The sequence below is a fragment of the Pleurodeles waltl genome, chromosome 10 (assembly GCF_031143425.1).
Source record: "Pleurodeles waltl isolate 20211129_DDA chromosome 10, aPleWal1.hap1.20221129, whole genome shotgun sequence".
NCBI classification, from domain to species: Eukaryota; Metazoa; Chordata; class Amphibia; order Caudata; family Salamandridae; genus Pleurodeles; species Pleurodeles waltl.
This window is the reverse complement of record NC_090449.1, coordinates 749623812-749639401: the sequence shown is the minus strand read 5'-3', so window position 1 is coordinate 749639401 and position 15590 is coordinate 749623812. Positions and strand designations below refer to the sequence as shown.

At 46.8% G+C, this 15590-nt stretch overlaps 1 protein-coding gene across 1 annotated transcript in view; it reads left to right on the top strand.

The window, feature by feature from the left end:
- LOC138262452 (patched domain-containing protein 3-like) overlaps window positions 1–15590 on the top strand; it is a 257050-nt gene that overhangs the window by 118793 nt on the left and 122667 nt on the right. Inside the window, exon 3 of the mRNA XM_069212345.1 lies at window positions 12905–13050. Coding sequence (XP_069068446.1) covers window positions 12905–13050 — 146 coding nt within the window. The remainder of the gene's footprint in view (window positions 1–12904; window positions 13051–15590) is intronic.

Here is a 15590-nt window from a genome sequence, read left to right as displayed (position 1 = left end):
CAGGTACTATGCACCTAGCCTTCAGGGTCTGAAGGTTAGCTATATATAGGTGACTTATAAGTGACCTGGTGCAGTGAAGATGGCTGTGAAATAGTGCTTACACTATTTCACTCAGGCTGCAATAGCAGTCCTGAAGAAGTGTTTGTACGAGGACCTTGTGGGTGGCAAAAGAAATGCTGCACCCCATAAGGATCTCCTGGACCCCAATGACCTGGGTACCTAGGTATCATATACTAGGGACTTATAAGGGGGGTCCAGTATGCCAGTTTGGAGTGGAATGCTGGGTTACCAGTATGTAAGTACACATTTGGAATCAGAGAGAGCATAAGCACTGGAGTTCTGGTTAGCAGGACTTCAGTTACACTGTCAAGCATACTGACAAAACAGTAAAACATACTGACATGTAGGCCATAAACTATGAGCATTGGGGTCCTGACTAGCATGATCCCAGTGAGGCATTAAAAACACACTGACAAACACTGACAAACAGGCCAAAAATGGGGGTAACCATGCTGGAAAGAGGCTACTTTCTCACATGAGTAAATTGTCATCTGCCCACCAGAGGCCAATTGTCTTCAGTGTTTCATGAGTGATGATCCATCTCCACTGTTTGTCATGTGAAGGTGTTCATCGTACATGTAATAGAGCATCCATTGCTCTTCGGGTGCAGCTACAGATCAATACTTTCCCTTGCTAAGTGGGGAATGTCCATTGACATGATTTGTGCGACGACACTGTTGCCAACATTCCTTGTGTTTACATGTTAACATGTGTTCCTTTCAGTTTTGAAAATTATCTTATCTGCTGTTTCATGCATGGTCTACCTGTGTTCACAGGATGATTTCTGTGTTCCTTCAACATATGTGTTCATGCTTGCATATGTTTGGAATTGGACATATGTCATGTGGTTACATTTCATGTGGTGCCAAAGACAGGAATCTGTCACAATTGACTGGTGACTCAAACATACCCTCACCTGTCATTGCACATCATTTGGCATGTACAACTGCAGTAACAATTAAGGAAATAACAGTTAGCACTATAGTTTTTACCACAATGTGCATTTTAATGCCATTGATGTGGCATCATGTGGCAAAGTACTCTGCACATGTAAAATGGGAAGGGGTTGGTACCTGACTGTTGGCATGCATCATGCTTGAGCCTTCTTACGTCATGATAATGTTTGCCAATCACAGCTGTTGTTCAAGTGTGATTAGGAACATGTAGCGACCCTATTTCTCTTTGTATTTGCAGCGTCATCCCAGGCAAGTGAAGGAGACAGGGCGGAAACAAGTAAGGAAGCATCTGGCCATGGTACCTCCAGTCATGGACACAGGATCAAGCTTGTCATCTTTGGATTCTACCTCCAGTGACCACTCCCTAGTGGTGGAAGACCCATCAGGACCTGCTCCTGTGCCATCCTTGTCCGCCACCCCAGTTCTATTGCCACCCTCCCTGTTTCTCCCCAACCAGTTGACTGTGCCTGCTCACCCAAGAGGGTAAGCATTTTCTTCACCCCAGAAATCTGACCCCCAGCCCCTGTTGCCCCTGGTGCCCTGAGTGAGGAGGCTATTGACTGCCTGAGGAGTATCTCTGTGGGGCAGACTGCCATTGTGAATGCCATCCAGGGTTTAGCCAGCCTATTGCAGCAGACAAATGCGTTCCTAGAAGGCTTTCATAGTGATCTGTCTGGCCTACAGACTTCTTTTCAGACTCTGGCCTCTTCACTGAAGGCAGCCATCCACCCCTCCCACAATCCTCTCCCTACCACGTCCCTCTTCCCAATCCAAATGACTTATTCCCCTACCAGTCCCAAGCACACAGACACATCCGCACGCACCCACCTCAATGCACACAAGCAGCACACATAGACACAAGTACCACAAGACACATCGGCGAGCAAGCACTCAATAGTTAACCACTAACAGCACAACAGCCACCATTTCCACAGACACCCCCACCACCGACCCACACACCACAACCACCATACCCACAGACTACCACAACACCCAGGGACACATCCATCACATGCACCACACACCCAGACAACAACGTATAACCCACAGACCTACACACCTCAGACACCATAACTCCAGATACCTCCACAACACCCACAGACACATCCACCACATCTACCATACCCACACACACCACCCCAACACACACAGACACATCCACCATACTAACAGACACCACCCCAACACACACAGACACATCCACCATACCCACAGACTCCACCCCAATTTGCACACACACATCCACCACTCCCACATCTCCCAGCACTCCACCTCATAGTCCCCAAGACACGCAAACACCCACACTCACACATGCAACAGACACCACCCAAACACAAGCATACCTCACTCACACACACATCAGCAACATCAACACCCACAGACAAAACCACCACTCCCTCAGCCTCCAAATCCCCAGTCCCATCTGATGATCTTACCCCTTTACCCAAAGAAAGTTGATTTTTTTACCTTGCCCCCTTTCAAACCCAAGAGGCCCCACCCGCATCCCAACCTATGCCTTCCACATCCAAGTTCTAACCTGCCACACCTGCCACCCCTGCCTCCCCTGCCACCTCTGCAAGCACCCATACCCCTCCCCCAAAGAAGAAGCCCACCTGTCCAAAGAAACAGCCCCCCTCCCAAGCCCACTCATCCTAAATCTGACCCCACCCCACCCAAACATGATCCCTCACGTGTCTGCATGCCCACTTGATGCCCTTTCTGGTGGAGGTTCCCTGGCAGTGATTGGAGTCAAGCTTGTACACAATCATGTGTATGGCCTTGTATTTGGACTGGCCTATGGCATTTGCTCATCAGCATTTGTTGTAAATAAACCCAAGTTGTTTTTTTGGGTACACATTTGTCCTGCCATTACCTTTCTACCTTTCTACCTTTTTGTTCTTTCTGAGTAATTTGTGTTGTATGCCTACAGTTGTGTGTGTTTTATCCTGATTGCTGGTCCATTTGCTGTTGTTGGGAAAAAGCTGACTTTGTGGGCGGTGCTAGTGTCACCCAGGACAAGGGTAGATGTTCACTGTATGTCTATGTGTTTGTTAATCCAAATGGGGTGTCATTGTATTGTATTATGTTTGATATGGCAAGTATTAGATCTTGAAGGCCGTATTTATACTTTTTTTGCGCCGCATTTGCGTCGTTTTTTGACGCAAAAACGGCGCTAAACTTTCAAAATACCTTTGTATTTTGTAGGTTTGCGCTGTTTTGCGTCAAAAAGCGGCGCAAATGCGGCGCTAAAAAAAGTATAAATACGGGCCTGAGTTTTCCAATGGCAGCATGTGTAGTATTAGAATTGTACCCCTGATCCCTGATATAGAGTGTACATTTGTCTCATGTGTGGAAGCTAGAATTTTTTTTGTCCACACATGGAGAGAGTTACGTTGTGCTATCTTCCTTTACATTTGACTGGCCACGTGTCCATTTTGATTTGTGTACCTTGCAGCTACTTCATCTACATGCATGGCCTATGCTGTTGATGGTATAGTTGTTTCCTTGACTTGCAAATACACATTTGGCAGATTGGCATGTCACTGGCTCTACCATTGTTTGTCCATGAGATACATGTAGGGCCAGTTCCTGTGCAAATGGTGTTTTGGGGCATGTGCAAAGTGAAATGTGTCCCAGGGCAGCATCCTTCCAGGAGTGCTCCTGATGCCCCTAACCCTATTGTGCAGGTATTGTTTTCATTGTGAGCTTTGGATGTTTGTTTCACAAAATATTGTGTATCCCATTGACTTGCAATTGTGTTGCAGTGTGGGTGATATGTGCGGGTCCATTACAGGGATGTTTAATGGGAGGGGTGCTTGTGTTAAATGACACATGCATACATATGTGTCTTCAATCTGATGGCAGTCCATAGCATGTGATCAATGTGAGGGAGTCATTTGAATTATGAATTATGTTGATGTGTTGTGGCTGTTCTGTGACACAATGTTATATACACTTCACTGTCCCTGTGACTCAGATGAGCAGATGTGCATTATTGTGGGTTGTGGTGGTGCAGTGCCAGTGACCTGCCCAAAGGGGGCATTTTATGACTGTGGATATGTCATTCGTTGTGAATGTCTCCAGCCCTGGAACAATATGACATGTGTACTTGGGCCATCCATTGCATCCACTGTGGCAGGAATTTGTGCTCCATCCATGAGAAGCAGCAGCGGCAGGATGTGTGTGGTTGGCTCCATAGCGGCACAGGATGTGTGACGCTGCCTGCAGGTGAGTTCCTTCCTTTATACTCTCCCTTTCCACCTGCTGGAACCTGGTGGATGGACCACCACGGCCATGTCAGTGGAAGGCAACAACATAATGTGTCCAGCAGAAACACTGGCTCTGACGGCTTCATTGGCCTGTCTCGCCATGGCGGTGGTCTGCTCTTCTTGTCGGTGCCCGCGGACCACAGCAGTTTTTCCTCTATGAAACCACATGCATCATAATACAGTTGTCCGACCACCAAGCCGATGGCAGTCTGGCTGCTGCCATGGTGGTCTACAGACCGCCAAACTCGTAATCAGGCCCTAAGTGTCTTGGTGAGCTACAAGTTGGAAAGCCGAGGTTTTGGTTTCTTCAGATGACCAGATAATTAAAGTTACTTATACAGCTTCAACTGCTACAGGAATTTCCTTAGTTCTAAGTGAGACAGATTGTCCATTTGCCCAACAGATGTCCACCTAAGTATTGGAAGCTCCACAATCAATAGGCAGGAACTGACTGAAAGTCAGAAGGGATTTGTAACCTCCCATCCACAAGTATAAATCCAGAACAATTTGAGGAATGATTCAGGGAAACATCCTTATTACTGTCCCATAATCCCTGCTAAAGAGGTGAGTTTCCAGGTTTTCTGATGGCTTGAAAGATCATTTAGGTCAAGTTGGAGAGTCAGTAATTAAGTGTCCTGTCACCCGACAATAAGAGAGAGTCCGATGTCCTTCTTCTAGATCCTTCTTCCCCCTTCAAAGGACCTCAAGTAGAGGCCTTATGCATGGTTTCTTCATCTGATTTTAGACGTTTTCCTGTAGGCTTAAACTGAAGCATATGAATTAGCCTAATTACTACTTGTTTCATTCTCAACACGCCTCTCCTGAACGCTTTGACCTATTTGAATATTTAGCTGATTGAGATCACACAAACTTTCAGGTTTGGGGATACAAGCTATATCATCTTTCAAATCTTCCCTTAACCCTGTGCCTAAGTTGATAAATAAGGTCAAATCTTGCCACTCAACTTCCCTAGCAAGAGCTTTAAACTTGAAAATTTAAGTACGAAAATCAAATGTTACCTTGATTAATTTCTAGAATTTCTTCTTGTGCTGGATACTTCTGGTGCAGATGGTCAAACGTTTCCTTAAATTCAATAAAAACTGAAAGATTGCAAAGAACAGACTAACTTGAGAAATCAAGGGTGTTACTCAGGCTAGGGCATTTTCCTGATAATTCATTTAATCTTTGCTTAATCACTAGTGTATAGATGTGACTTGAAGGCAAAAATTAGTTTGACATGTATCAAGAAAATCCTTCAACTTACTTGGGTTTCCATCAAATTCTGATCCGCCTGACCTGCTAAATGTGGATCAAGAGAATCTTGCTATATAACTGTCAGTGACTGTTGAAGGGAGGCATTTTAATTAGTCAATGTCTGAACTTTTAAAGTTGCTCCATTTTTAGGTCCCTTTGGCGTTGCAACCTGTCAAGGTCAGTTCTCTTAGGCAAAAGCAGAAACCTCTTCTTTAGGTCACGAAAGAGCTGACCATTCTTTGAAGCAAAGTCATATTCCAGATTTGTCATAGGTAGTCAAGGGATGCAATAAGAAGTGCAGCATGATAGAAGGAAAAAAACCTGGATGAAGTAAAAAAAAAACTTCCACCAAGCCAGGATGATCAGAGAAACAACGCTTGACAAAGGTGAAGGAAGCAGGGTACAAAAAACAGCTAGTCCCAAAAACAAGCACCAGACAAACAATCATAATTATGACAAGAGTATGAACTGGTTTGTTCTCCTTATTACAGCTGAAATCAGCAAGTAAATCTGTGAAAAGAAACAGGAAATGATAGCCACCGTCATACCCTGGAAAGTTAAAAAAAATATATTTGTCAAAGGAGACCTTAACCAAAGGAAGAAAATCTTATACGGTTAATTAAGTCATAGACTTTGATTCCTGGAGCATTACAGAAATGCGCAGGTAATAACAACTCTATAGCATGCAATATGCTTAATCACTGCACCAGGAAGCAAGCTCTCCCGGGACACACAACATGCAACACTATGCAGCCTCAAATTAGAAAAACGGCAGCGCACTGCTAAAAATAAAACAAAACAATCTTCTGTGACATTATCTCTTACTGTATCAAGCTTTTCATTTGAATAAGCAATTTGGTTTCTATTCATAACAAATTCCCTATCTCACTTTTCAGTTAATACAGGTCTACTCAACTTCTCCTTCATTCTTAGCCATTCTAAAAGCTTCCAAGTGTCATCCCATTTTCACATCAATGTCGTTGGAAAGCCTTCCAATATGTCTTTGTAGCTTCCATAGTAGCTGTTTGATGGATGTTTAATTCAACTCAGTTGTTTTCACCGTCTGATCATAATATGTCCTGTTATTCGGTATTTTCTCTCCAGCTCAAAGTAGTAAACCTCTAATTGGAATGTCTCTTTCACTGTACCCCTCTTTTCTCATTTAAAGAATGTCACTGCCTTCTCATTATGCATAGGTTTAAAAGCTATTCACACTTTGTGACACAAGTCTACTGCCCTAACATTTAATTGGAAATACGATCCAGTTTCATCCAAAAGGCAGGCCACAATTTGCCCATTTACTATCCTCCAACCGTGTAAGCACCCCTGAGCTCAGTTTACAATTGTGACCAAACTAGTGCTTTACCAGGGAGTGTTCTGAGATATTGCCAATGCCTACTTGAGACGGAATGAACTTCTGTATCGAGTATATAAAAATGGGTACCTAGATCCCCATCCATAAGCCCAGTGAGGTCTCCATGAATTAATGTACCTGCATGCACATTTAACACAGGTTATTCACCATGTCATCCAGCTAGTAATTTGAAAATATCCAGTGTTGCCAATCACCCCAGAAGCCATTAGCTATCTCCTATATTTGTCCACTTGTGTAAATGATCTGGAAAAAAAAGTTATTCCTAAACGACATATCAAATCCCTATGAGCCTATTGGAAAGAGTTGGTAGAGCACCTGCAAAAACCCACATCTTCCCAGAAAAAACACATTTGGGCCCTCATTCCGACCCTGGCGGTTTCAAACCGCCAGGGTGGAGGACCACGGGAGCACCGCCGACAGGCCGGCGGTGCTCCAATGGGCATTCCGACCGCGGCGGTAAAGCCGCGGTCGGACCGGCAACACTGGCGGTCTCCCGCCAGTGTACCGCCGCCCATAGGAATCCTCCAAGGCGGCGCAGCTATCTGCGCCGCCGAGGGGATTCCGACCCCCCCTACCGCCATCCAGTTCCCGGCGGTTCTCCCGCCGGGAACCGGATGGCGGTAGGGGGGGTCGCCGGGCCCCTGGGGGCCCCTGCAGTGCCCATGCCACTGGCATGGGCACTGCAGGGGCCCCCGTAAGAGGGCCCCTAAATGTATTTCACTGTCTGCTTTGCAGACAGTGAAATACGCGACGGGTGCAACTGCACCCGTCGCACAGCTTCCACTCCGCCGGCTCGATTCCGAGCCGGCTTCATCGTGGAAGCCTCTTTCCCGCTGGGCTGGCGGGCGGCCTGAAGGCGGCCGCCCGCCAGCCCAGCGGGAAAGTCAGAATCACCGCCGCGGTCTTTCGACCGCGGAACGGTATTCTGGCGGCCCCCGACAGGCCGGCGGCGACCGCCGCCGGCCAATGTCGGAATGAGGGCCTTGGTTCCTAATAGATGGATCTATGGTATCATCAATAAGTCTGTTGTGTATTTCCTCACACACTGTACCACCAACACCATGGACACCGTTCAAATTCCATGACAGAACTTTGAACTTATCTGATCTCCCTTACCATCACACCTGCCATTTCACCCTTGCAAGAACACACCCTCATGAAACCCAAGCTTATATATACTCCCAGCCCAAGTCTTCCCTCTGTATATGCCTGTCGCAGAAGCATATGTTGCCCCGCTAGAACGCCTTCTCCATAACTTAGAATATTTAAATTCATACAAACTGTTCCAAAAAATCCCATGCCCCTGTTTGTCTCTGTTGTTCTGACCATAGTGACGGTGAGGTTTTCACACTCCCTAGCACATCCCCCAATTCACTTCCCTTTGCTATAGAACCTTCTAAACATCATCTAGTATAGCATTGTTTCAGTTATGGAAATAAAAATGCACTTGATTCAAGTATATCCATATCTCATCCATCTAGATCAGAGGTCTGTACCCATATCGCCAACCATATTAAGGTCTGGAGTGATTTTATGTTGGGTAGTACAGTGTGTCCTTTATCCTGAACCTTGGCCACAGACATTAAATTGTCCAACTCCATGCGAGGTTCTTCAGTGACTGATTGTCTTGGGCTTCCCTGTATTGAACTCTCAGTATCTTCATCAAACATCTGTTTGTGTTATCTTTAGGTCTTTCTTCCTTTACTGCTCTGCTTTCATTCACAGCTTACCCTCCCATGACGAACTGGTCCAAGCCTCTACTCTCAATTGGCCGATTCCATGCAACTTTGGATGCCTTGTTGAAGTAGGATTTGTAGTTAAAGAAATCATTCAGGTTTGTTAGGACACCAGATACAATTTTATTGTTTGGAGCCTCTACCTTTCCTTCTTAAAAAAAGTTTAATGCTTTTGGACATGCGATGGCCTGTTTGCCTCTGCATCCGCAATAGGGCATCAGCACAGAGGCAACGTGAGTCATTCATTTGCATGGGTCTATGCCTCAATGCAATGAGGAAATGCCCTCTGAAAATAGTGCTGTTGCAACATGTTTGCTAACACTATGAGCATTATAGAAGGAGCTACACAAGCATCTGCAGCCTTTTCTGTAAAACAATAGTACCCCAGGGGAGCAAAAAGAGGACACATGTCCATTGGTCCCCCAGGGCAGTATGTGTAATAGAGACCCTGGACTATTGATCACTACTGTCTCTTTAAGTAAGAATCTTATAAATTAATGTCTGTAACTGCATCCCATGAGAAGGGTTTAGTGTTAGGGAATAATGACCATGATCTACCACAGAGAAGTTGCTTAGGTGCCACAAAGGAACTAAACCAGGAGCAGTTCAGGTTCACACGAATCTCCAGCAACAACTGTCTGCAACAACCAACAGAATTTTAGCACTACAGTGATAACCACCCATGATGCCCAGACTGCTCTTGAATCTACAGCAACTACCATCCGTGATGGTCTCCCTGCTGCTCGCGGTCTCCTCCATGGAATATGGAACTCTTTGTGCAAGACAGTAGAAGATACATTTTTCAGTGGGAATAGCCTGGTCGCTGTATCTGGCCTACGCTCCATCATGGTCAGCTTGAACTTGTGACTTTCACAATGATAAGGACTATTTCTGTTGAGTGCGAACGGTTTACACCTCTCTGAACCAACAACTCAATTCCTCACATTAATACACAATGGTGGGATCCAGTACTTGTGTTTGTGCAGTGCCATACAGTGAGTTGTTTAACACAAAATCCCAGTATAAGTAATTTGATACAAGATTCAACCTCTTTTGAAATTCTCCTTAATTGACCATTTTTCAGTTTTCCAAATTCATTTCATTCCACCTGACTGCCTGTGCCTGTGACTATACCTGCAAGTGTGGAGTTTCAGCTCAGCAACCTGGAGAGCTACACTTAAGCTGAGGTCAGCTGACTCTGCAAGGAAAGAGGGCTTCGAAAAAGAACCTCCTCATAGGCCCCTCAGGGCCTATGAAAACGCACACCAGTTGCTAGACACAGCAGAGGAGGAGGAGGCTACGGAGAAGCAAGAAAAGACGTGTGTACAGGTCTTGAGGTTCAGCAACCTGAAGAGGATGTGCTGCCTGTCAGGACAGGGAGCATTGTGTATACCAATGGTCTGTCTGCAGAGGAACTGGAAGATAGAAGGACAGAGGGGGAATTCTAGCAGCAGCTGGGCAAATTAAAGTTGGAGGCAGTCACAGAAGAAGCTGCTGCCCAGACAGCCCTTGAGGAAAGGAGAATGGTTCATGAGTCTTAGCGAACTGGACATCAGGGATAAATAAGTGGAGTTCATAAACAATGGTGGCAGCGTACCTACAGTGTCCTCTGGAGACTAGACGTCTGACATCCGAAGGATCTGGTGCCTAACTTTGTTGTGAGGGAATTCATAGACAAGTGTCTCAAAGCCTATGAGGTTTCCTAGAGATGCACAGGGTCCCTGAAGAGAATTGGGGGAGCAGTCTCTGGAGACATGTGGATAGTGAGGGGAGGGATTGCCCTAGAATAGAGGGACAGGGTGAGGTACCCATATCAGAAAGTATGGACTTACCACAGAAGAGTATATTGCAGACGTTTAAGACATACAGAAGTAGCTACAGGAGACCTGGGTGAATTTTGTGGATCATGTTTGCAAGGTACTGGATAATGGGGTGAAGGGCAGTGATGTTAATGATTACAAAAGGAAGTACCATTTGATAATGAGAGAACACATGTTCAGCAATTGTTTTCCAAAGCTGCACTAACACCTAGTAGATATTAGGTTCACTGACCCCAGGGAGCTTGCTAAGGAGACAGACCACTGGCTCACCACAATGGCCTATAGGAAGGTAGCTGGAAGGGATCACCCAAAGGGGACAGGGCTCAGAACAAGAGAAAGATGGGAGAGAAAAACTTAAAAACAAGGAGTTCTCAACAGGCACCTAAAATAGCTCCCAAGGGTATGGTAACCAGTCCCAACCTGATCAAAAGAGAAAGTAGTTCTTCAACAAGAAGGCTGGGTCGGTCATCCCCCATACTGACTAATACAAGTATGAGCATGCGAAGGAGGTCGCCGAATGCCACAAGAGGGCACAGCCCCCCACTGATGGGCAGACACTGAGGTTGACCAGTGTAGCACATGGTGGTCCCACTTAGCATGGGGAGAGAGCAGAAATAGACTTGTTATCCCTGCGTGATTCGAAGATGGGCCCCAAAGCCCACATGTCTTCAAATCCTTCCAAGTACAGGCAGAGGGTCAGCATCAATGGGGAGAGGGTGGAGGCTCTGAGGGACACAGGAGCCAGAATGACTGATGTGCTATAGAAGAAAGAAAAAAAAAACCAGTAAATTGTCCACTTTTACAATCTTCCCACCGAGTAATGTTTGACATCTTTGAGGATCAATTTAGTGGAAGCATAAGAACTGCTGGTTCCTGATCTGGATCCTTCTATGTTTGCCAATGTATGGGATGATTTGAGCAAACCTGTCTCTTTTGCAACTTTTGGGCTCTTTGTCACACACAATTTCAGTAATACAGGACAGTACAAGGTGGTCATAGTTTAAGTGTGGTTGGAGCACTGGATTAAATCTGAAATTAGCATGTCTTAGACAAAAATACACATCATGGCTATGGACCTTATGATCTATGATCCTTTCAGCATGTGTGGTAGTGTTGGGCCATGGGTTTATTTAAATAGATATGGAGCATTGGTGATCCACCACTATAAAATGCATCTAGTTAGGTTTCTTAAACAGTCCCAGTATATCGTTTGTCATAAGTGTGCAGAGGGCTATGTGTTGGACCATGTATCATTTGTAATACGTGTGTGGATGACCTTGTGTGGACTGTAGAATATTATCTCTTTGTGTGTGGACAGGTGTAACGTGCATGTCATGCTGAAGTGTGTCCTCATTCATGACTTCCTCTGTGGGTGACAGTTGGTGCTGTCTGTATATGATGTCACAGTTGCTGGACTATTTCCCTGTATAGCACACTGAACCCTATTGCACTGTGTCCACAGGTAGTGTGTGCTGTCAAGCAATACAGACACCACCAGCACTCTGGATGCAGGGGAGAGGGAAGCCGCCTGCAAAGCTTATAAAAGTTCTAAGGGCAGTTGTCGGGCACCATTATCACTTTCATTCCAACACCACTGCCTCACTTAGGCCATGACAAGATAGTCTCAAGCATGCATAGGGGGTGCAGGAGCAGCTGCAGCAACAGCACATAGGTTAGCTTCACTTTAACAACCGTCAGCTGATGTGGCACACAGCAGCCTTGCTCATGCCAACATATGGACCATTGTAGCTGTAACAGTAACACCTGTGACTCGGTGGACCCCTTCAGCCACCTTAACAGAAATGACAAAGCGATCTGTATTAAGCATACAGATCTGGCACCATAGACCCAGCTGTACCTCAACTCAGAGGCCTTCTTCACCTAAGGTCCCACTCTCATTTTGGGGGCATTTGAGAGGGAAGAGGGGGAGAAATGGTGGTCTGTATGCAGAAACACAAACTTGTCCAAGGAGATGGAAAGGCTCAGTAACCTTCCCTAGCCATCCACCTGAACCCATATCACTCTGTCAAACATTTCATAACTCCTGCAGGTCTGGTTTTGGAGTCCCTTGGTCTGCCAACACCACCTGGGACCACTAAGAAATGGTCCCATAGCACGAACAGCAAGGCCCTCCAGTTTGTAGTGCATCTCAATTAGGCCACCAATGTTGCAACAACAGTGGGCCACAACTTACCCGTCACATAGCATTGAAAATGAACAGAGACTGCCGTACAGTTTCGATCAACCAGGGTCTAGAAACGCTACCAAGGTTGAAATCTGTCAAAAAAGATAACAGCTTCAATAAAACTTCGTCCTCCTTGACCCATGCTTGGCTACGACCGCAGACATTTTGCATAGTTTTTGTCATTTGTTTATGAATTAAGTTAACCTCATTTTGTACAACTAACTGAATACATATTCACATTTATTTCAGATTAGACTGCGTGAGAAATAAAGCAGGAGTAGCAATGCTTGGTGTGATTTCAACTGGATTAGCAAACGTGGCAAGTTTTGGACTGCTGATGTTTTGTGGCGTACCATATGTCATCTGTGTTGCATATGCACCTTTTCTGAGCCTGGGTAAGTGAACAGTATTTGCAAGAGTATATAGGCCCTCATTCTGACCCTGGCGGTCTTTGACCGCCAGGGCGGAGGACCGCGGGAGCACCGCCGACAGGCCGGCGGTGCTCCAATGGGGATTCCGACCGCGGCGGTAAAGCCGCGGTCGGACCGGCACCACTGGCGGGCTCCCGCCAGTGTACCGCCGCCCCATTGAATCCTCCACGGCGGCGCAGCTTGCTGCACCGCCGCGGGGATTCCGACCCCCCCTACCGCCATCCAGATCCCGGCGGTCCGACCGCTGGGATCCGGATGGCGGTAGGGGGGGTCGCGGGGACCCTGGGGGCCCCTGCAGTGCCCATGCCACTGGCATGGGCATTGCAGGGGCCCCCGTAAGAGGGCCCCTACATGTATTTCACTGTCTGCTGCGCAGACAGTGAAATACGCGACGGGTGCAACTGCACCCGTCGCACAGCTTCCACTCCGCCGGCTCGATTCCGAGCCGGCTTCATCGTGGAAGCCTCTTTCCCGCTGGGCTGGCGGGCGGTCTGAAGGCGACCGCCCGCCAGCCCAGCGGGAAAGTCAGAATTACCGCCGCGGTCTTTCGACCGCGGAACGGTAATCTGACGGCGGGACTTTGGCGGGCGGCCTCCGCCGCCCGCCAAGGTCAGAATGAGGGCCATAGTCTATAAAATACACGGTAAAATAACTGACAGGTTGTGATGTATTTTGCTTGACTGAGAAACTAGCTACAGTAACTGGTCGTGCTTAATTTGTCTGTACTTTTTGCTTTAGTTCATTACAATAAAAGACATAACCTCAGACCAGGGCCGGTTTTAGCTCTGGTGGCGCTCTGTGCTACAGTCTTTAAACCCCTTTCACATACATTAATTTGTTTTAAAGCGCATGTAAAGGCTGGCTTTACTAATCCACTCAGCTATCCACATAAAAATATAGTTCAGTTCTTTGCAGCAGGCATATTAATCCTGTAAGCTACTTTATGGAGAGTCGAGGCTGCTGCTAGACAACACTCCCATCTCTCTCCCTAGCAGGAACATTAATCACAAGAAGTATCTTGACATTTTGATGGCTTCCTGAAGGCTGATGGCACAAGGAACTTTTCAGCAGGTGCTTTTAAATCGCAAGTTTCTAAGTAATTGCTGAACACAGCGCTCCCCTGAGATCAGTGCCCCCTCAATTCAGGTCAGCAACCGGTGTGGCCGCACCGCCCTAAAGATGGCCAAAGGCTCAGTCGTATAACACACACACGCTTAAACACACAGACCTAAACGGAAAGTGAGATAGAGATTGACGGAGCTCAAACCTACCGCAATTCTGCAGGGCGCGGTAGCACTGTCCTTAGAAGCACTTTGGTGATCCACAGATCTCAATTTAAGAAATTTAAGGTGGCAATTTCAATTAACTTAGCTACAGAACTTATTTGTTCCTCCAAGGATGACGGTCAAATGAAACTCGTTTTTATGGGTTTTATTTTAGGAAAGTTTACCCATACAGACTTTAATTCAATATAGCCAAATCAGTTAATTTATTAATCAGAAAGTACAATTCTGGTAAAGTACAAATGCAATCAGGAACTCAGTAAAGTTCAGATTTGAATAGGTAATAACCCCAGCATAGATTCGTCTTCTAGAGTAAGGGGAAAGGGTCCCTCCTTACACCAAGAAATCATATTGATATATAGCTTCAAAAAAAGGTTTTTATGCATTCTCTAAAGCTGTATATGGTTCCTGGGCTCCTAGCCAATCATTTGGGAAGACCTGCACATTTCACAGTGTTGTTTGTTATGAGGATGGCCTGGTATGGTTCCTTTCAGTGCTCTTACGGGCATGACTTACAAAGGTGTTTGTTCATGTGAGCACACTCTCAGTTTTGACATGGAGTCAGTGACACAGCTGGTGTTGTTGGTGAGAGACAAAGCACACCTGTTGGAAAATGGGTTATTGGTAAGGGCAGGTAGGTACCTACACTTAGCAATAGGCCACTAACCTCCACTAAGGTCCAGTTAGGTCTCAGTAAATTAACCCCAGCTCAACCCTTGGTAGCTTGGCAACGAGCGTCAAGGCTTAACTTAGGAGACAGAGGCCCTCATTCTGACCTTGGCGGTCGGCGGAGAGGCGGCGGTCGGACCGCGAACAGACCGGCGGTATTAAAAATGGCATTCTGACCGCGGCGGTCACCGCCGCGACCGACCGCCACTTCCCCACTCCGACAGCCACGGCGGTCATGACCGACGGGCTGGAGTCTGCGCACTCCGGTCCGGCGGTCGACCCAAGACCGCCAACGCTATCATGACCCTGCTTACCGCCGCGGTTTCTGGCGTTCGGGAACCGCCATGCGAACCATGGCGGTAGGCACTATCGGGGCCAGGGAATTCCTTCCCTGGCACTGATAGGGGTCTCCCCCACCCCCCACTGCCCCCCCGAGTCCTCCCCCCACACCCTCCACCCCCCTGCCACCCCACAGAGGTGGTACGAACCCCCTCCCCACCCCCACCCCGACATGCACATACACGCACCCCGACATGCACACACCCCCAACAT